The sequence below is a fragment of the Neophocaena asiaeorientalis genome, unplaced genomic scaffold, assembly GCF_003031525.2.
Source record: "Neophocaena asiaeorientalis asiaeorientalis breed wild unplaced genomic scaffold, Neophocaena_asiaeorientalis_V1.1 scaffold92, whole genome shotgun sequence".
Taxonomy (NCBI): domain Eukaryota; kingdom Metazoa; phylum Chordata; class Mammalia; order Artiodactyla; family Phocoenidae; genus Neophocaena; species Neophocaena asiaeorientalis.
Window position 1 is genome coordinate 3181276 of NW_020174057.1, and position 23240 is coordinate 3204515.

Consider the following 23240-nt stretch of genomic DNA (forward strand, 5'->3'; position numbering starts at 1 on the left):
GCAAGCTTCTTCCAGAGCATGTGAGAGAGAGGATGGAGCAGGATGGAGCAGCTGGAAAGGGCACACAGGACCAGTGCCGCAAAGACACACGCTCACTCATCTGCCACAGGCAAATCGCTTCATCTTGATACAGGACGGGGCTCACCTCTCTTACCCAACTACTTCATAGGCTTTTTGTGAGGTCCATATGCGATCACATGTGTGAAAAGCCTTGAAAACAGTAAAGCATTTGACAAATACCATGTGTTATTAGTAAAAAGTCAGAGAACTAAATCACAGTCCTTAGGAGCACAACACTTCAACCATCAAGGCTTCAACGGAAAGACCACACTGCCCCCCAACCCCCAGTCCTTTAAATAAAGGGCGTGGGATTTTCTTAAGCAAATCTTTTAAAGATAAAGGGCTCAGGTATGCATGCTGGTACTTGAACTGGTTTTTGCAGGGAGCTTCAGTGTCTTAAATTTAATGCAGACACCCTGCCTGAGCGATTTATCTTTTCTAGAGAAAGTAACCATTTCGCTGTTACTATTCTGTTCCAAAGAAATGACTACTGTAGTTTTACACCCTTAATCTATGCAACACAAGAATGAAAGAAAAAAAACACAAGCAATACTTTCTCATGAGAGGGCCACATTATATACAGCAATTCAATTTTTATTATTAACATCATGATTGATAGCTAAGTCCACAGCTCAGTTCCCAGGCAACATAAAAGTGGATGTTTTATATATAGAACACCTGTATTTTTTTTTTTTTTACATCTTTATTGGAGTAGAATTGCTTTACAATGGTGTGTTAGTTTCTGCTTTATAACCTGTATTTTTTGGAGCCACTAGGATCTACCAGTCTATTAAATGGCAACCACACAATTAAAACCTGCACAATTCAAATAATGTAATCTCCGAGCAATGAGAAACAATGACTTGTCAAATCACCATGGGAGATCAACTGAGTAATCCCACCTTTCAAGTAATGTCAAGTGGAAATCCCATTAACTCCTTTCATCTAAGAAATCACTAAAACAAACAAACCAGTCCCCCCAAATCTACCTGCACTGGGTGAGAGTCAGGATTCGGCACACGAGACTAGGGGATGGACTCCCCAGGTGCTGACGGGGCGCCATCATCCTAACATGTGCTGGAGCACCGAGGGGTCCACGTCCACGGCCTGGAGACCCCTGTGCAGGCTCTGGAAGGTGGCCTGCTTCCCGAAGCGCTGCCTCCAGCGAACCAAGGCCTCCACCATCTGGGACTGAACATTGTGGGGATGGTTGGCCTTACAGCGGTAGATGTCAATCTGGGACAGCCCCAGAGACAGCACCACGGGCTCCCACTCGGGGCCCAGCCTCTGGGCCAGCTGGTTGATCTGCTGGTCGGAAGGGGAGCTGTGGAGGATGTGTGGGGGGATTCCAGCCAACCGGTCATCTGGGGAGGAGAAAGACACGAGGGTGAAGAGAGCGAGCAAACACATCAGACAGGGGCAGAAATTAAAAACGTGGCAGAATGACACACACTTCCAAATGGCAGGGGCCAACTTCTCCTAGTCTTCATGGTGGCTACTCAGTACAGAGCCATACATAGGGGCTTAAGAAGTACCACCCAGCATCTTTGGAAATGTTTACAACAGAAAATTTGAAAACAAGAAAATAAAAATAACTTGAAATTCCATCAGAGAAACCCATTCATAATAATTTGATTTATTTCCTTTTTTTAATATCTTTATTGGAATATAATTGATTTACAATGGTGTGTTATTTTCTGCTGTATAACAAAGTGAATCAGCTATATGTATACATATATCCCCATATCTCCTCCCTCTTGTGTCTCCCTCCCACCCTCCCTATCTCACCCCTCTAGGTGGTCACACAGCACCGAGCTGATCTCCCTGTGCTATGCGGCTGCTTCCCACTAGCTATCTATTTTACATTTGGTAGTGTATATATGTCCATACCACTCTCTCACTTCGTCCCAGCTTCCCCTTCCCGCCCTGTGTCCTCAAGTCTGTTCTCTACAGCTGCGTCTGTATTCCTGTCCTGCCACTAGGTTCATCAGTATCATTTTTTTAGATTCCATACATGTGTGTTAGCATACAGTATTTGTTTTTCTCTTTCTGTCTTACTTTACTATGTATAACAGACTCTAGGTCCATACACCTCACTACAAATAAATCAGTTTTGTTTCTTTTCATGGCTGAATAGTATTCCATTGTATATATGTGCCACATCTTCTTTAAACAGTCATCTGTCAATGGACACTTAGGTTGCTTCCATGTCTTGGCTATTGTAAATAGAGCTGCAATGAACATTGTGGTACATGACTCTTTTTGAATTATGGGTTTCACAGGGTATATGCCCAGTAGTGGGATTGCTGGGTCATATGGTAGTTCTATTTTTAGTCTTTTAAGGAACCTCCATACTGTTCTCCATAGTGGCTGAACCAATTCACATTCCCAAGCAGTGCAAGAGTGTTCCCTTTTCTCCACACCCTCTCCAGCATTTATTATTTGTAGATTTTTTGATGATGACCATTCTGACTGGTGTGAGGTGATATCTCATTGTAGTTTTGATTAGCATTTCTCTAATGATTAGTGACGTTGAGCATCCTTTCATATGTTTGTTGGCCATCTGTATATCTTCTTTGGAGAAATGTCTGTCAAGGTCTTCTGCCCATTTTTGGTTTGGGTTGTTTGTTTTTTTGATATTGTGCTGCATGAAGTGCTTGTATATTTTGGAGATTAATCCTTTGTCAGTTGCTTTGTTTGCACATATTTTCTGCCATTCTGAGGGTTGTCTTTTCGTCTTGTTTATGGTTTCCTTTGCTTTGCAAAAGCTTTGAAGTTTCATTAGGTCCCATTTGTTTATTTTTGATTTTATTTCCATTTCTCTAGGACGTGGGTCAAAAAGGATCTTGCTACGATTTATGTCATAGAGTATTCTGCCTATGTTTTCCTCTAAGAGTTTTATAGTGTCTGGCCTTAATTTAGGTCTTTGATCCATTTTCAGTTTATTTTTGTGTATGGTGTTAGGGAGTGTTCTAATTTCATTCTTATACAGGTAGCTTTCCAGTTTTCCCATCTCCACTATTCAAGAGGCTGTCTTTTCTCCATTGTATATTCTTGCCTCCTTTGTCAAAAAGAAGGTGACCATATGTGCATGGGTTTATCTCTGGGCTTTCTATCCTGTTCCATTGATCTGTATTTCTGTTTCTGTGCCAGTACCATACTGTCTTGATTACTGTAGCTTTGTAATATAGTCTGAAGTCAGAGCGCCTGATTCCTCCAGCTCCGTTTTTCTTTCTCAAGATTGCTTTGGCTGTTTGGGGTCTTTTGCGTTTCCATACAAATTGCAAAATTTTTTGTTCTAGTTCTGTGAAAAACACCATTGGTAATTTGATAGGGATTGCATTGAATCTGTAGATTGTTTTGTGTAGTATAGTCATTTTCACAATATTGGTTCTTCCAATCCAAGAACAGGGTATAACTCTCCATCTGTTTGCAGCCATAAAAGGGGTAATTGACAGTAACACAGTTATAGTAGGCAACTTTAACACCCCACTTACACCAATGGACAGACCATCCAAACAGAAAATAAATAAGGAAACACAAGCTTTAAATGACACATTAGACCAGATGGACTTAATTGATGTTTATAGGACATTCCATCCAAAAACAGCAGAATACACTCTCTTCTCAAGTGCACACAGAACATTCTCCAGGGTAGATCACATCTTGGGTCACTGATCTATTTCTTTTCAGTCTTTTATACATAAAACATACATTTAGGATTACATTGCAGGTACTGCTTTGTAACATGCTTTTTTCACCTCCATCTCTTTTACTAGAGAGGTCAAGCCGAGGCTTCTGGGAGAATCTAAGGATGCCTGCAGGGTCCACCTCCCTCTGGCACTGGACTGTGGGTGGAGGAGTGACACTCTCTCCTGCAGGAATGGCTAGTGCTACAGGGTAAGGGACTGAACAGAACATCCACTCTTTCCTAACAAACTTGAACACCACCAAAAAAAGTGACAGCTTCTAACAGAAGCAGGTGCTAAGAGGCCCCCTGAGAAAAAGAAAACCTAGAGGCCATGAGGGAGCAGGAAGAGAGGTGAGCAGAGTTCACTGTCCAGCACAAGTCACAGGAGGAGAGTAATCATCCTGGCTGAGCCCAGAGAAGGAGAGGAAGTACGTGCTGTGTAGGGGCAATGAGAGAACCTGACCTTGCACTTCCTAAACTGGAGCCCTATCTCCCCGAGGCCAGTCTGCTGAGGAAGTCTGACACTGAGCGAGTGACTACAGATGTGCTGAGAAGTGCCACTGGTTACACAGAAGGCCTTCCAGAGGAAGGAGGTTAAAGCTAAGTCCCGAGCATGAGTAAGAAGGAACCCAGTGAAAGGAAAGGAAAGGAGGTGTGCCCTGTGCAGTGAGAACTGTGCATGAAAAGACCCCGAGGTAGGGGGACATAGCAGGTTCAAGGAAGAGACAGTCACTGTAGCAAAGAGCAGAGGTTGAGATGGACTCCAAACACCCAAAATGATGATGCCGGTGATGGGTTAGGCCAGGACTGGAACCTCAGACTTCAGTACAATAGCACATTATACTACACTTTCTCTCACCAGCATCACAGAATTCAGGTCAATCGCACTTCACACTCTCCAGCTCACTGTTTTGATTTATGAATTCAATGAGAAGGCAAAAAGCATCCTGTTAGAATAGCTGATGTTTTCCACAGCATGTGCCTTTGGTCTCTAGGCAGTTGCCAATACCTTCGGCGTGAGTTGCAAAAATATTGTCAAGGACTCTCTCTGGTGTCTGTCAAGACTGCTTTTTTTTAATGACTAAGAAGCAAATTAGAATAATGATACTACTGACCAAACTATTTTATATTAACACTGACATTTTTACAGCTTTTATAAAAATATGGGCTCACCTTAAAAAATTCAAACAACACAAAAAAGTACAAAGAAGAAAACAAATTATCCACTATCCTACCATCTTACTGACAGTTTGTGAACATCATTCGGGACATCTCTTTAAGTGTGTATACTGTGAGAAGGAGAATATAACAAGTTTTTTTTCTAATAAGAGTAACTTAATTTTGCTTGAATATAACAGAAGAAAAAGCAGCCAAAGTGAAACTAAATGGCTTTCTGACCTGCAATTAAATGCTTAAAAAAACAAAACAAAGAAAACCAAATACACACAAACAAAATATTTAATGCTGAGAAAAAAATTAATGAAAAATTAAGAGGTAAACTACATGTTTTCACACTGATGCTTTATAATGAACACTTTATATTTCCTCTCTTTTTCCTCATACATCTAGATTTTTTTGCTTATATCATTTTTCTTCTGTTGGATGCATAACATTTACATGCTTCTGTAACAATAATCTTCTCCCAGCTGTTTAGTCTTAAAACTATATTATAATGGTTTGAATGTTCACCAGTGTTTTTTGTTGTTGTTACTGTTTTTTAACCATGGCTTTTGAGTCTGCTATTTTGATTTGAGTCATTTGGGTGAATCTCTTCATCGGGTGGTTTTCTTCAAGAAAGGTTCATGGTTACTATACTTCTTGAGTTCTTTCAGATCAAGACTGTCTGCCTACTGCCTTCACTGCTGAACAATAACAATATTTGTAAAAATAATGTCATATTATTATATTCTGAATTATGAATATAATTTTATATTATTTAAATATTTTTATTCCTCTTACATGTGTAGAAGAACTTGCTCATATTTTATGGCAGAGAATGCTGGTATGGAGAATTCTGATACTGGCTTGAACATCCCCCTTTTTGTATTATTTGCTTTTTCTCTCTGGAGTTTACAGTCCTGAAGCTTTAGACCAGGGTTTATCTTGGTCACTCTTCATCAGCCTTTCTATGTATGTGGCATGGCCTTCTCACCAAAGATTTAGTTCTCCCTCCCTTTCAGAAAAATCTCCCTGCGTTATATCTTTGCATTCTTTATTTCTATTCCTTATACTGGAGGGCTTTGCCTATCCTCCATGGCTATCATTTTCTCTCTTACTGTTTTAACTCCTTTCCTGTGATTATCTCATGCCTTTCCCCCATGCCATTCATTTGACTGACAGTTATGGCTATTCTGTATTTTTTTCCTCCTGGTTCAAATCTTACATCATATTTTTGTTCTTAATTTTTCTTGGCTCTTCAATCTATCTTTTAAAAATCCCTTTCTACTGCCACCCATTAGGATGGCTACTCAAAAAACAAAACAAAACAAAATAAGTATTGGTAAGAATGTGGAGAAATTGCAATCCTTATGCACTGTTGGTGGGAATGTAAAATGGTGCAGCTGCTATGGAGAACAGTATGGCAGTTCTTCAAATAATTAAAAATTGAATTATGATCCAGCAATTCTACTTCTGGATTATATTACCCAAAAGAACTGAAAGCAGTTACTTGAAGAGATATTTGTACATCCATGTTCATAGCAGCATTGCTCACAACAGCCAAAAGTAGAAGCAACTCAAGGGTCTATCGAGGTATGAATGGATAAACAAAATGTGGTATGTTATACATTAGAATATTATTCAACCTAAACAAGGAAAAAAATTCTGACTCATGCTACATAATGGATGATTCTTAAGGACATTATCCTCAGTGAAATAAACCAGTCACGAAAGGGACAAATACTCCATGATTCCATTCATATGAGGTACTTAGAATAGTCAAATTCAGTGGGACGGAAAGATTGATGGTTGCCAGGGGCTTGGGGAGGTGTAATGAGGAGTTGCTGTTTAATAGGGACAGAGTTTCAGTTTTGCAAGATTAAAAGAGTTCTGGAGGTTAGTTGCACAACAACATGAATGTACACTTGAAAATGGAAAAAGGAAGTTTTATGTTATATTTTATAATTAAAAATAAAAAAGAATCTTGTTGTTTAATCATAACATTGAGTTTTTATTTCTACTGGATTGATACTGAGCTCTTCTACAGCATGAAATAGTTGAGAGGTTGAGTTTCTTTGGACTCTGGGTTTTCTCCCAGACCAGATTGGTTGCATGTTTATTTTCTGCAAGCCGTGTTCCTATACTTCATTCCTCTGCTGTAGCATTTTCGCAGAGTTTTCATGACATTTAGTTTCATCTTGCTGATACTTAACATGAGTATCTCTGTCCAGAACTTCTGTTTGGTCTTGTACAGTAAGCTGATGCATCCTTGACACTCTGCTCACTCCACAGGGGACCTGTTGCCTTTCTCCCTCTGAGCTACACTCTGAGGTTAGCTTGGCTTTCTATGCAGTGCTCTGGCGTGAAGGAGAAGTAGGACTCACAAGGCCAGCCCTTGCCGGGGGTCCTATGCACTGCCCTCTCTTTTGGAAGCCAGTTAAATGTCTTACAACAGAGCCCACTCTGCCAGGGTGCACTCACTCCTGTGATCTCTTTCCCGTAACTGGGGAGATGGCTTGCTCTGAGTTGCCTTCCTGCCTCTGCTGAGGCTGTTGCCTGACATTCACCGAGGCCACCCACTCACCTTCTCAGGCAGCTTCTTCCCATACTGATCTGTGTTAGTGGGAATCCTCAGGATGCTGTCCCCTCACCTTCCTTTCCCGGCATTGCTCCTGAGGGGTCAGGATGGACGGTTTCCTTCATTACCTGCCACTGGTCAAAGTGCACAGCACAAAGCTGTGATTGGTTTTCTTGTCTGTTGGGTTGCTGCTGGCGAATGTTTTTGTTGTGAACTGCTTTTTGGGTCAGTTCATTGGGTGTTGGGGCGGGAGCATCTGTGATTCTGCTACACTCTGTCATCATTCTGACTCCTGGCCAACTATTAATGCAACATATGCTTTGAGCCAATGATGTGGAAGTGAGGACAGTATTTGCTCTCCTTCCTCTACACTCTCAGGGTCACATATCCCTTGTGAATACTGCCATATAACTGGGAGGTGGCCAGCAATCTACGGACACAGGCTTGAGCAAAGATAATTGGCACATAAGCACGACCCAGCCAAGAACAAATCAAGCCCTTCCAAGGAGCTCTTACACACACAGAGAGACAATAATAGCTGTTTGTGTCGTCTGACCTCTATCTGGAAAAGTATCCTCATGAGCCTTCCAGCTCATGAATTCTGCTGAACATGAGGTTAATTAAAAATGAGAGTCCTAAGGCAGTAGTGTCAACTCCCAAGGACATACTACATCAAATCAGGTCGAGCTATAAATCAATCCACTGTGACCGCCTGGCCACTGTTCCTCAAAGCTTGATGAGCACACCACTGGTGGTGGGCAAAGTGATGCCAGGGGTACAGAGGGGAACATTCTGTATTAGAGTAGTCATGGATCTATTTTAACACGATTAGAAAAGTATAAATAGCATTTCAAACCCATGACTGCAAGGATTAAGATAAGTAAATAAAAAAGCAGATATAGAATGACCAAAAAGTAAACAAAAGAGAAAAGTCAGTTTTAAAATAAAAAGTAAACTTAAATAAAAGCATTCAATTAGTGGTACAGGTGTTAAAAGATAAGGCAAGAATTGTACAAGTAGAACAGAAATGACTGAAGCTTGGGAAGTCGAGTGTTTCTCAACAAGTGCGCCATTGGCATCTCAGGCAGGACAATCCATGTGCAGTGCTGTCCCCACTGCACAGCAAGGTCTGGAGCATCTCTGGCCTGCACCTACTAAGTGCTAGTAACATCCCCTACCCCAGCCTTAGCACACATATCCACATACCCTGGGGCAAGGCAGTACTACCCCTGGTTAAGAACCACCAGATACTGGGACAGAAGAATGGCTATTTTATAAAAAACCCTAAGCAGGGAGTTACTCCTTTTATACTGACAAAATGCTCTCCCTTATACAGATCCTATCTCTTTCATGCAATCCTTTAATTCCATTCTCAGTGAAGTTAAAACTCACCTGTTTCAAAAGAAACATTTTTTGATAAACCCATCCACCATGATGAAGCCAAACATCCATTTGAAGGGATCAACACCCCCCAGTCCCCACCCCCCCATCTCCCCACTTAGTCACCCACCCCTCTACCCTCCATCTCTGTGGTCATGACATGGATGAAAACAGCATAGTGACCCCTCCTCTCTAACCAACTCTTCCTCCCACACTCATACTTATCAGTAGCTGCTCTGGGCTCAAATCTAAAAGACTCACACATAACTTTTCTGTTCCTTATATGACATTGCTGTCTCCCAAGCTCCTTATGTGCAGAGACCATGTCTTCTACTTCTGTGCCCTTCCTTTCCAACCTTTAGCCCCTTGCTGAGTGCAATATGGAACTTAACGTATACTTTTTCAGTAATTGATATATATATATATATATTGTGTGTGTGTGTGGTACGCGGGCCTCTCACTGTTGTGGACTCTCCCGTTGCAGAGCACCGGCTCCGGACGCGCAGGCACAACAAGTGCGCCATTGGCATCTCAGGCAGGACAATCCATGTGCAGTGCTGTCCCCACTGCACAGCAAGGTCTGGAGCATCTCTGGCCTGCACCTACTAAGTGCTAGTAACATCCCCTACCCCAGCCTTAGCACACATATCCACATACCCTGGGGCAAGGCAGTACTACCCCTGGTTAAGAACCACCAGATACTGGGACAGAAGAATGGCTATTTTATAAAAAACCCTAAGCAGGGAGTTACTCCTTTTATACTGACAAAATGCTCTCCCTTATACAGATCCTATCTCTTTCATGCAATCCTTTAATTCCATTCTCAGTGAAGTTAAAACTCACCTGTTTCAAAAGAAACAACATTTTCTGATAAACCCATCCACCATGATGAAGCCAAACATCCATTTGAAGGGATCAACACCCCCCAGTCCCCACCCCCCCATCTCCCCACTTAGTCACCCACCCCTCTACCCTCCATCTCTGTGGTCATGACATGGATGAAAACAGCATAGTGACCCCTCCTCTCTAACCAACTCTTCCTCCCACACTCATACTTATCAGTAGCTGCTCTGGGCTCAAATCTAAAAGACTCACACATAACTTTTCTGTTCCTTATATGACATTGCTGTCTCCCAAGCTCCTTATGTGCAGAGACCATGTCTTCTACTTCTGTGCCCTTCCTTTCCAACCTTTAGCCCCTTGCTGAGTGCAATATGGAACTTAACGTATACTTTTTCAGTAATTGATATATATATATATATATTGTGTGTGTGTGTGGTACGCGGGCCTCTCACTGTTGTGGACTCTCCCGTTGCAGAGCACAGGCTCCGGACGCGCAGGCTCAGCAGCCATGGCTCACGGGCCTAGCCGCTCCGTGGCATGTGGGATCTTCCCAGACTGGGGCACGAACCCGTGTCCCCTGCATCGGCAGACAGACTCTCAACCACTGTGCCACCAGGGAAGTCCTGTAATTGATATTCTTAAATCAAAAAGTTCCTCCAAGTCAAGCTTCCAGCTCACCATCTCTACTAGCTATGTGTTTCTGACTTTGTCTACTTGTTCCAGAAAAAATGTCAACTCTTCCAACAAACCTCTGTGCAGACAGCACTCCCTGGTCCACCTGGCTGGGTGTGGGTTCTCTGAGTGAAGGAAAGTTCACAGGCCCAGTGTCCTGTCTGGTTGACCTCTGCTTTGTACCCTGCATCCTATGATATGTGGCCACCTTAATGGTGACCCGAGAAGAGGACCTATACAAAGTTCAAAAGTACAGTTCAAAGACTGAAGGCCATGGAGTAAAGGAGCGGCACGGCAGACAGACATGTAAATAGCGGCTAGGAAAGTCAGATAAAGCCATGGTCAGATGTCTAGAATAACAGCAAGCATTTTAACTGTAGAACTCCGTTTTAAACTTCAGCTATTTTGAAATATAACTGGAGACTTGGTAAGCACATATGAGTGCTTTATAAAGAGACTCAGTTGGACATGGGGTAGCACTTTGCAAAACCATACACATTCCTTTGGAGAGCTGGTGATATATACCACTCTCCCTAACTCACTGACGGAAGTGCCATATGCTTCAGGATTTGTTGGACCAGAAAAAAAAAAGTTGAGCTAAGAGACTGTCCCCTTCTGGTGCAGCTACTTTTCAGGAGAAAAGGCTAACCTCTTCCCCGAGGACATGTAAGGCCTCTGCTCTGGTCAAGTCTACTAATGTTCCATGGACCAAAGCAAGACATGTGGCCAAGCCCAAGATCAACAGGACAGGTAATTAAATCTTCTCACAGGGTGGGAGGAGTGAAAATGTGCTGAGCAATAATCTGTAAACACTCACAAGTGAACTAATAAATTTTTAAAATGTAGATGAAGTGATATATTACTGGGAATATATAAAATGCCAAAGTTGGTGCAGGACAAAACAGAAAACTTCAATAAACCAATGTATTAAATATACCGAAGTAGTAATCAAAGCCCTCCCCTGCTAAAGAGCCCTGGGCCCCAATTGTCTTATAGGTTAGTTCTATCAAATATTCATAGAACATTTCATTTCCTAACTTATGTAAGCTGTTCCAGAAAATAGAAAAGGAACAAAAACTAGCCCATTTTATTAAGCTCCTGTACTTTATATTCCAAACAACAAGGAGAATACGGAAAAGAAAAATCACAGGCTCATTTCAGTTATAATTTTAGATGTAAAAATCCTAAATGTTAACTATTTGAGTTTTAAAAAATGTATTTAAAATAATACATTGTGGGCCTTCCTTGGTGGCGCAGTGGTTGAGAGTCCGCCTGCCGATGCAGGGGACACGGGGTTGTGCCCCAGTCCGGGAAGATCCCACATGCCGCGGAGCGGCTGGGCCCATGAGCCATGGCCACTGAGCCTGCGCGTCGGGAGCCTGTGCTCTGCAACGGGAGAGGCCACAACAGTGAGAGGCCCGCGTACAGCAAAAAAATTAAAATTAAAATTAAAATTAAAATAAAATAAAATAATACATTGTGAACAAGTAGAATTTATCGCACAATTACAATAATTTCAACATCATAAAAATTATCAATTAATTCAACATATCACTAGCCTAAAGAGAAAAGGCACTATATTAATACATGAAAAAAAAAAGGATTTGATGAAATTTGATACCTATTTACCATTAAAATTTTCTTCTTTAAAAACTAGGAATATAGGCAACTTTTAAAACTTGATAAAATTATAAAAGCCTTCAATAAGCATTTGACTTAATGAAGAACTTTAAAATGTATCCTCTTTAAGAATGGGAACAAGACAAGTTATAGCACCATTACTATTGAATACAGTAGTGGAAGTCCTGACCAATGCTGTAAAAAAAGAAGAAGAAATTTTGTATTAACATTTGAAGGGAAGCATTTTCAGAGTATGATTTAATATGTAGAAAAAGGCCAGGATCAATAAACAATCCATTAGAACAAATAAGAGAGTTGAACAAAATTGCCAGATACAAGATCAACTCAAAACAAAAATCAACAAAACAGCATTTCTACATTCTGGCAATAATCAAATACAAGATAAAATAAAATAAAATAAGCAATGAAAACTATAAATGATCTAGAAATTAAATTAACAAAGATCACATAAGACCTCCATGCGGAAAATTTTAAGCCTTCATTAAAAAACATAAAGCGAAAAAAAAAAAGTCATAAAGCAAGATCTGAATAAATGATCATTCATGTGCTGGCTGGGAAGACATTATTATTACATAAAGATGATAATTCTTGTAATGACAATTAAAATTTCATAATGGGGTAGGGAGAGGCTTTCTCCAAGTTGGGGAAAGCTAGCTAATTATAAATATTTAAAAAGAAACTGGACTTTTACATCACACCATAAATAGTGACAGATTCCATGTGGATAAAGGCCCAAACGTAAAAGGCAAAACTATAAACTTAATGGAAGATAACACTGGATTATCTTTATGACCTGTGGTGGGAAGGGACCTTTTTTTTTTGAGTTTAAGAAAAAAGTTTACTTAATTTTTTAAAATTGAAGTATAGTTGATTTACAATGTCATGTTAGTTTCAGGTATACAGCACAGTGATTCAGTTTTATCTATGTGTGTAACATATATACTTTTTCAGATTCTTTTCCCTTATAGGTTATTACAAAATATTGAGTACAGTTCCCTGTGCTATACAGTAGGTCCTTGTTGGTTATCTATTTTATATATACTAGTGTGTATATGTTAATCCCAACTTCCTAATTTATCCCTCCCCCACCCCAGAAGTGACTTTTTAAATGAATCCCCCAAAGATGAATTTTTTACATCAAAGGAGGCTATGATTCAAGTTGACAGAGAATGGGAAAAGATATTTGTTAATGTCTAAAACCAAGGAGGGAAAAATTTCTGGATTTACAAGGTACTCCTGAAACCAACAGGAAAAAAGATAAGAATCTCCAAAGGAAAAAGGACAAAGGAATGACCAGGCAATTCAAATTAGAGGAAATGCAAAAGCAAGCATATAAAGAGATGCTCAAATGCAAAAATTTAAGAAACAACAATGATAAATTACTTTAGGTGCATAGAAATCTAGACAATACCAAGTTTTGGCTGGGATGTGGCCATATAGGAAACTTTATTCACTGCTGGTGGGAATGAAGACTGAGCAGCCATTCTACAAGCAAGTGGGCAGCGTGAATAAAACTGAATACAGTATACAATCTTGTTCCTAGGTGCATGTACCCAAGAAAAATTCTGAAAAAGATCAATAAGGGACATGCAGAAGGCTGTTTGTACAAAGCTAAATCACTTGTGTTAGCAAACATATATACCTTATAACCCAGCAATCCTGTTTTGGGGTTTATATATCCCAGAAGAATTCTCATTCAGATCAGACCCCATGAGGGGTCATGTATGAGGTTGTTTATACCAAGTAACACTGGGAAGAAAAGAGCTGGAAGCAATATAAGAGCTCAATACTAGGGGAGCAGATAAATAAATATGAAGGAGCATATAGGGAATAGAAAGAATGGACTAAGGTGAAAATGTTAAAAGAAGAATGATATCTATAACAATGCGAATTTTAAAATATATGTCTAAAACAACACCATTTATAAAAACACACATAAATAAGAATATGTATCGGACAGAATAATTAGTTATGGAAGGGGAGGAAATAGGGGGAGGCCGCCAGGCTGAGAAAACTAACATGACAGGCCACCTCCCAGAGCCCACATGTTAACCTGCATCCCTGAGTGCAATGGTTTTGCAGAGAAATCCCTTTGGCCCAAGGTCTGACTGGCTGCCTGGAAATGAAAGAAAAGCACCTTGAAATTAGAACCCCTTGTTCTGGTATATAATCACAGAGAACAATCTGGTCCTCACAGAGAGGTGGAGAAATAAACTGGTCTTTCTAAAACCGATTTTCAGCTAGATGAAGGCCCTGTTGCAAAATGCAAGTAAATCATACTTACTGTCATAGAAAACTTGATTTGCCATCAAGTCCATGGAAGGTCAACAACAAAGCTATTAGCAATAATTGAGTTCTCACTGAGTTAAAAGGAGGGAGGCAGGGCGGACAGAGCTCTGGGCTAAGAATTGGCAGGCCTGGCTACTATCTAAATTTGAATCTGCCGCCAACTTGCCATAAAACTGGTGATAAGTCATTTAGCTTCTCTTGGATTGTTTTCTCATTTGGAAAAGGTAAAACCAGATGACTTTCAAGGCCTAATTTAGATATGACATCTATCGTTATACTATCCTTTAAAAAAGCAATTTTATTTTCTGCATATCCATGTTTTTTTTTTGTTTTTTTTTTTTGTGGTACGCAGGTCTCTCACTGTTGTGGCCTCTCCCGTCGCGGAGCACAGGCTCCGGACGCGCAGGCTCAGCGGCCATGGCTCACGGGCCCAGCCGCTCCGCGGCATGCGGGATCTTCCCAGACCGGGGCACGAACCCATGTCCCCTGCATCGGCAGGTGGACTCTCAACCACTGCGCCACCAGGGAAGCCCTCTCATGCTTTTTGACTTCTCACTAATCAATAATTATTCACGTATTGTTGCATCACTTTTCCCTACATGTCTTCTAAGAGAGAACAAAGACCTTTGGGGTTTTACTGATGCTTTTTTGCTTGTTTCTTGCTTCCTAAATATCACTCATGGAAACTTATCCTTCCATTGCAAAAAAGTTAATTGAACATTGGTAGAGTAAATTTTTTCAAAACAGGATTTAAAACTTTAAAAGTTCATGTTACAACTTGCTGAGCCACTCATTTTTCTCACACACTTGTGCAGACCTGACCCAACTCCATCAATTTACCATTCATCCTGCCCCCTGAACACACCAGTCTGCCTGGAACCTTAGGGCCTTGTGCTAGCTGGTCCTTCTCCCTGGAACATTCTTCCTCTGACTTCCTCCATCAAGTGTGACTTCTCAATGAAACCCAGCCTGACTGCCCTATTCTCAGGGACAACTCCCATTCAACTCTGTGATCCCCCTTATCCACATATCACCTTCAAACATATCTATATTTTATAGATGCATTGTATTTGTTGTTGCTGACTGGCCCCACTCCACACACTCATCCCATCCCAGCTAGAATGTAAGCTCCTCACAGGCAGGGGAATTTTGTCAATTTTGTTCGGTGATGCTCAATGATGTATCCTGGGCACCAAGAATAGTACCTAGCACATAGTAGGTTCTCATTACATAAATGAATATTGTTGGATAAATGAACAAATTGAAAGGAATGATCCATTACAATTACAACATACTCATTTAGCTGGGCTCTCTATGGCTACAGTGTTACCGAGTGCTCCTACTTTTAGTTACTTAGCACTTAAAACCCAAAGAAATTAGACTGTATCATCTGGGAGTATACAGAAAATTTTAAAGGGGGGTGAGCGACTCTATAACAGTAAGAGGTTGTCAAGGTTCAGGGTAGGCAGGTTCCCACTCTCTGTACTGAACTGGGCCACAATGAACTCCTCCCTCTACATAGATGGTTAATTTTAAGAGAGTTAGAACCACTGACAGACCCCAAGATGGTTTCTGGGTAAATACTCTGATTCCAACCTCCCAGTACCTAAGGAAATAAACAAAAGGTACTAAAAATGCAGCCCAACTCCCCCCAAAAAGATGGCAGAACCACAGTCCAACACCCCCATGAAGCTGTATCAATCATTCAATAAAACTCAACTCTAAAAGAGAGACTGATATACCCAAATCTGGAGAGGAACAATGAATTAAGTGGGCTTTCCTATCACTTCTCCTCTGACTTCAGTAGATTGGGGATGGTAATTGCCACAGGGAAGGATGCAGAGATCAGAAATAAGAACGGATTTGAGGATATACCAGTGAGTAAAGTTAAGATTCCTGTGCCTGCGAGCTTGCAGTCTAGGAGAAAAGGATTAAAGAGAATAAACATAATAAGTAAACTGCCTAGTGTTTTAGAGAGAAAAAGTAGAGAGCAGAGTACGAGGGATCAAGAGTGCAAAGGGGAATCGGGAAGATGGCGGAAGAGTAAGACACGGAGATCACCTTCCTCCCCACAGATACACCAGAAATACATCTACACGTGGAACAACTCCTACAGAACACCTACTGAATGCTGGCAGAAGACCTCAGACCTCCCAAAAGGCAAGAAAGTCCCCACGTACCTGGGTAGGGCAAAAGAAAAAAGAATAAACAGAGACAAAAGAATAGGAACAGGACCTGCACCAGTGGGAGGGAGCTGTGAAGCAGGAAAGGTTTGCACACACTAGGAAGCGCCTTCGCGGACGGAGACTGTGGGTGGCGGAGGGTGGAGCTTCGAAGCCATGCAGGAGAGCGCAGCAACAGGGTTGTGGAGGGCAAAGCAGAGAGATTCCCCGCACAGAGGATCGGTGCCGACCGGCACTCACCAGCCCGAGAGGCTTGTCTGCTCCCCCGCTGGGGCGGGCTGGGCTGCGAGCTCAGTCTCGGGCTTCAGTCGGAGCGCAGGGAGATGACTGGGGTTGGCGGCGTGAACACAACCTGCAGGGGGTTAGTGCGCCACAGCTAGCCGGGAGGGAGTCCGGGGAAAAGTCTGGACCTGCCGAAGAGGTAAGAGACTTTTTCTTCCCTCTTTGTTTCCTGGTGCGCGAGGATCAAATCCATAGCTGAGCCCCGGGAGCTCTGCGAACAAAGAAGAGAAAGGGAAATCTCTCCCAGCAGTCTCAGGAGCAGCGGATTAAATCTCCAGAATCAACTTGATGTACCCTGCATCTGTGGAATACATGAATAGACAACGAATCATCCCAAATTGAGGAGATGGACTTTGAAAGCAAGATTTATTATTTTTTTCCCCTTTTCCTCTTTTTGTGAGTCTTCCTTCCTTCCTCCCTTCCTCTCTTCCACTCTTTCTCTCTTTCTTTCTCTTTCTTTCTTTCTGCTTTTTCTCCCTTTTATTCTGAGCCATGTGGATGAAAGGCTCTTGGTGCTGCAGCCAGGAGTCAGTGCTGTGCCTCTGAGGTGGGAGAGCCAACTTCAGGACACTGGTCCACAAGAGGCCTCCCAGCTCCACATAATATCAAACGGTGAAAATCTCCCAGAGATCTCCATCTCAACACCAACACCCAGCTTCACTCAACGACCAGCAAGCTACAGTGCTGGACATCCTATGCCAAACAACTAGCAAGACAGGAACACAACCCCACCCATTAGCAGAGAGGCTGCCTAAAATCATAATAAGTCCACAGACACCCCAAAACACACCACCAGACGTGGACCTGCCCACCAGAAAGACAAGATCCAGCCTCAGCCACCAGAACATGGGCACTAGTCCCCTCCACCAGGAAGCCTAAAAAGTTGAAACAAGCAACGATGAACAACAAAATAAATGAAATAAAAAATACACTAGAAGGGATCAATAGCAGAATAACTGAGGCAGAAGAACGGATAAGTGACCTGGAAGATAAAATAGTGGAAATAACTACTGCAGAGCAGTAAAGAAAAAAAAAAGAAAGAAGAACGAGGACTGACTGTTCCTGGAAGAAGTGATGAGACATTTCACAGGGTCTCAGGAGAGACTGCAGAGCACAGGTATTACAGTGTGGACCACACAAACAACTCAGATGAGCTCCCTGCTCTGCCCAACTCTTCTGCTGACATGTGCCCTTAAGCTAAAGAAAGTGGACGGAATAGGAAATATCCAGTCCTCAAGGGGCAACAAATAGGGGGATCACAGGGGTGCCAAGGAGAATCCACTCCATTCCGCTAGAGCACCAAAGGATGAGCATGGCTGCCCCAACATGGGCAAGATGGAACGAAATGGAACAGCAACTAACATACTATTGTAACAAGTGATTTATTTTATTTTATTCTATTTATTTTTTAATTAATTAGTTTATTAATTAATTTATTTTTGCCTGTGTTGGATCTTTGTTGCTGTGCACGGGCTTTCTCTAGTTGTGGTGAGCGGGGGCTACTCTTCGTTGCAGTGCGTGGGCTCTAGGTGCACGGGCTTCAGTAGTTGTGGCACATGGGTTCAGTAGTTGTGGCTCACGGGCTCTACAGCATAGGCTCAGCAGTTGTGGTGCATGGGCTTAGTTGCTCTGCAGCATGTGGGATCTTCCCAGACCAGGGCTCGAACCCATGTCCCCTGCATTTGCAGGTGGATTCTTAACCACTACGCCACCAGGGAAGTCCCGTAAATGATTTAAAAAGGGAACATTTTATGGGAAAAAAACTGACAAAAAATTCACAATCCTCAAGGAATAAGAGAAAGTGATTTGTCACAGAATAATTTAAAAGCATAATAGAAACATGAATACAGTAAAACAAGAGCTTAACAATGAGACAATAAAAATAACAAAATGAGATTTTAAAAGAAGCTTGTCATACTAAAATGATAAATGGACGACCAAATAGCATCACCATGAAACTAATACATAAATTAGAAATACCAAGGAATAGCGTTAACGTGACCCCAAATTATATATATTCAGGAAAGGCTTGAGATAAGGGCAGAATTTAAAGCAATTAGAGAAAAATGATAGATACGGAGGAGAGCAAAACACAGTCCATTGAAAGGTTAATGGGGGCCTTCCCTGGTGGTGCAGTGGTTAAGAATCTGCCTGCCAATGGAGGGGACACGGGTTCAAGCCCTGGTCTGGGAAGATACCACATGCCGCAGAGCAACTAAGCACATGTGCCACAACTACTGAGCCTGTGCTCTAGAGCCTGTAAGCCACAACTACTGAGCCTGTGCACCACAACTACTGAAGCCTGCGTGCCTAGAGCCCATGCTCCACAACAAGAGAAGCCACCGCAATGAGAAGCCCGTGCACCGCAACAAAGAGTAGCCCCCGCTCGCCACAACTAGAGAAAGCCCACATGCAGCAACAAAGACCCAATGCAGCCAAAAATAAAACAAATGAATTTAGAAAAAAAAGGTTAATGGATATTCCTGAGGCAGAAAATCCAGCCCACAGTATTCAAAAATCTAATACAAGAAAATATCCCTAAAACGAACATAGGATGGAATCTAATGTCTAAATTGAAAGAACATACTCTGTTTTAGGAAAAATCTGATATAGAATAATCAACTATGAGACATATACTGGTTAAATAACTGAATTTCCTGTTCCAAAATATAATTCTTCAAGCAGAAAAAGCAAGTTGCCTACAAGAAGAAAGTCAGTCAAATTTTTCAACAGTGCTTTAAGTGCAAAAGATAATGCAATTCCACCAAAATTTTAAGGGGAATAAAGAGTAGTCTCTGAATATTATTCTTAGCCAAGATGATTTTCATATAAAAAAGGTAATCAGCAGATATTGTTGAACATAAAAACAACTCAAGAATTCACTGTTTCTTCCGAACCTTCCTTTAAAAGCCTTGACAATCTAGTCAGTGCAATGAATAAAGAAAGTAAACATGTCAGCAGTGGCATACCAAGGGTGGGTAGATGGAAATGGTTTGCTTCAGATGCAGGCAATGAAGAATGCATTGTTTATAGAGAATTTAAAAGTAGAAATAAAACCACTAAAAATCATTCTGCTTTTCATATCACCATGTACCAACAATCTAAGCAATGCAAATGATAAAACATCCCTCTTTTCTGGGGTGGAATGTTCCCCCACCAGGCGGTCAGGATCCTCTAAGCCCCTGACCTGCTTCGTAATAACAGTGATTGGAAAGCCACAGTAAAAAGATCAGTACTGGATATTGAATTTATTTAAATATAAAACTAATTTTAAACACCTGAACAGAACATAATGTTACATATCTTGATTATATGAAAACAATAATATAACTAATCAAAAGCAAGGCTAGATTATAGAATAGAATGTAAACACTAAATTACCCTGTGTGAAAATAACAATGCAACTAACCAAAATCTAGAAGGAAGAAAGGAAAGAGAGTGAGAGTGCCTATGAGCCCATTTATCATGGCAGGGAAATCTATACTGTCTGAAGTGGAGATGGAGGCAGTCAAGACAGGCTGTTATCTACAGTAGGAAATAAGCCCTGAATCTCATGACTTAACAGAACGGGTTAAGTTCTCACTCACACACCTTCCACCGCAGGCCCACGTGACTCTTCAGGGCAGTGCCTCTGTGAGCTGGTGCCGCATTCCATGCCACACTGACGTTATGCTCCTCCACATTCACATATCACATAAGATAAGCATTCATGCCCACCAAGACAGGAAAAGAAAGGTGAGAGACTGGAGATCTGGCAATTAAATACATCCATCTGTAAGTGATGCTAGTCACTTCTGCTCGCGTTTTGTGGCTAAAGCAAGTCACAAGGTCACACCTAACTTGAAGGGAGTGAAGAAGTACAATTCTCCTATACCCCAGAACAGGGAGAGAACTGGGTGAACACCAATAACGTCTACCAAGAAATATACCTGGAGAAAAAGAAAAGCCAGAACCAAAAACATCAAGTTCATCACCTCTTTTCTGAACCTAAGAAAAAAAATAACATCTCTTACTGTGAAAAAAAATGTTTATTTAAATTTCAGTAATTTCTTAATTTTCACTTAGTTTCTTTTTATCCAGTTAACTTCAAATAAAATTAAAAATGTATTTAGTTTCAAAATTTAAAAATTAGCACGATTCCACTTTTATGAAAGCATTTCTATCTATGTATCTATCTATCCACCCATCTACCTATCTACCTACCATCCATCCATCCAGCTTCTCATCTACAAACATGCTTAGAGAGATGTCCAAATGTCCAGCAGGATGTTCACTTAATGAGGCTTCTTTCTTTTCTTTCTTTTTTTTTTTTTTTTTGCGGTACGCGGGCCTCACACTGCTGTGGCCTCTCCCGTTGCAGAGCACAGGCTCTGGACGCGCAGGCTCAGTGGCCATGGCTCACGGGCCCAGCCACTCCGCGGCATGTGGGATCTTCCTGGACCGGGGCACGAACCCGCGTCCCCTGCATCGGCAGGCGGACTCCCAACCACTGCGCCACCAGGCAAGCCCCATGAGGCTTATTTCTGAGTGTTAGGATTTTTTAATCTTTTTCTTTTTACTTTTCTGCATTCCTTGGATTTTTAATAATGAGAATGTATCATTTTTATAAACACAATAGAGTCATTATTAGAATATGAATTAGCTAAAATAATGCTTGGCTTTCAATTATCAAGCCTTAAAATCACCAGATGCTAAAAAAAGGAGATTTTTACATTGCACTAGGAAAGGGAGGGGGTAGGAGAAAATGTGGTATTTCATGATTGTTATACACTGTTTGAATACAAAATGGGTAAATGCTCACAGCTTCAGGCCAGGCAGCTGGTTTGAATCAGGTATGTAAAAGGACATACATTTCTATTTTACCAATTTTTAAGTCTTTTATATCTTGCTGATACAGGTCATTCTTACCAAATATGCAGTTGCTTATTGAGTTTAATAGAGGTGTACTATAGAAACAGAGTTGGTTTTCCCCATTTTAAAAATATGGACATTAAATGCAAAAGTACAATTAATAAATTGAAGAGGAAATATATCCTCTAGTCAGAGCAGACTTACCCATTACGCACAGTGGGGACAGTGCTGAGAGCCCATAGTACTTTTGGGGGCCCGTGAAAATGTTTTAATTTCTTGTAAAACTCAGATGAAAAAATAAACTTTAGATCAAAGAAAATATTTGAATATATAATATTAATATATTCATCTATATAGCAACCCAGTCATAAACTGTACTTTTTCATATTTTTTTTATGGAGGAAAAGGCCCACAAAGGCAGCAGTGCCTCCAATCCATGAAAGTTCATAATGTGGCCCTGTTTCTAAGTCACAGATTCATTGGCAGATGGCAAAAATTACTTGGTTTATTGAAACATGTACTTAAAACACTACCTTTCCAAATTAAAAACAGTGTAGTTGTTGAGAGACAAGATTCCAAAGTGCCTTGTCAGTTCCTCAGAGTGCACAGATGGCTAATGTCAATTCTCCACGTTAATGACACTTTTTTCACAGCCTAACAACATTAAAGATTCCTTTATATGAAGTTGCATTATAAGGATATAAAGTTTTGAGGGTTTTTTTTCCCTTCTAAATAGGGAAAATGAACTCCTTAATCACATTAATCACGTTATTTCCCACAGATAATTGTTCTCCCAAGTTTTCAAAATTGTTTAAAAATATTAGTAAATTTATTTTAGCCGTCAAGAGATCAAATACATAAATATTTAAACTGATACTCAAACTGAAGAAAACAAGCTGCCCCCATGGTCCCTTGATTCTGTCTTTGCTGCTGGTCCCTGGGCAGTAAAGAGAGTTAGTTTAAGAAGCTTCAATTGCATACTGAAATCATAAAATAACAACTTTGATAGATTTAAGTTTTCCTTCTTGGTCCTAAACCTGCTTAGGAGAAGGACAAGATAATCAAGGAGTGCTTACAGAACTTGACTTCAGGCATCAAAAGTACATGCCTTTGAAGGGAGTTCAGCTGGGTTGAGTGGCTTGGCGATAAGACCAAAGAAATAAAAAAGAATGAAGGTCATGTAACTTTGCCAAGCAAAATCTTTCAAAGCTATGATACAAAAATACTCTTAAAAATGAAACTCTCAGTCCTCTTATCAGCAACCTAGGGAGAGAGATAGAAGTCAGACTTTTTAATTTACTGCCTTCCCCTTCGCACAACTGGAAGGGACAATGAATGTGGTGACTGACATAATCAGGAGTCAAAATAATTTGGATAGATCGATGGAATGACACTAACAAGATTTAATTTGTTTGGGGATAAATGTGACATCCTACCAAACTTAAAAAAATCAATCATAAAGATACAGACTGTTTGCAACCTGCCTCAAATGCAGTTTAGGAGAAAAGGTTCAGATGTTTTAATTGACTGCAAATGCAATGTGACCCTAGCAAAAAAAAAAAAAAAAAAAAAAAAAAAAAACTCAACAAATTTTTTTTCCAAATACTGTAAG

General features: G+C 40.9%; 1 protein-coding gene across 2 annotated transcripts in view; it reads right to left on the minus strand.

The window, feature by feature from the left end:
* Nucleotides 1-828: 828 nt before the first annotated feature.
* Nucleotides 829-23240, minus strand: part of CRADD (CARD and death domain containing adaptor protein) — a 181145-nt gene continuing 158733 nt past the window's right edge. The window contains exon 3 of one of the 2 annotated variants that reach the window (XM_024754419.1): nt 829-1424. In XM_024754419.1, the coding sequence (XP_024610187.1) occupies nt 1123-1424 (302 nt within the window). In that variant the 3' untranslated portion in view covers nt 829-1122. The remainder of the gene's footprint in view (nt 1425-23240) is intronic. The other variant, XM_024754421.1, reaches the window with a different exon arrangement.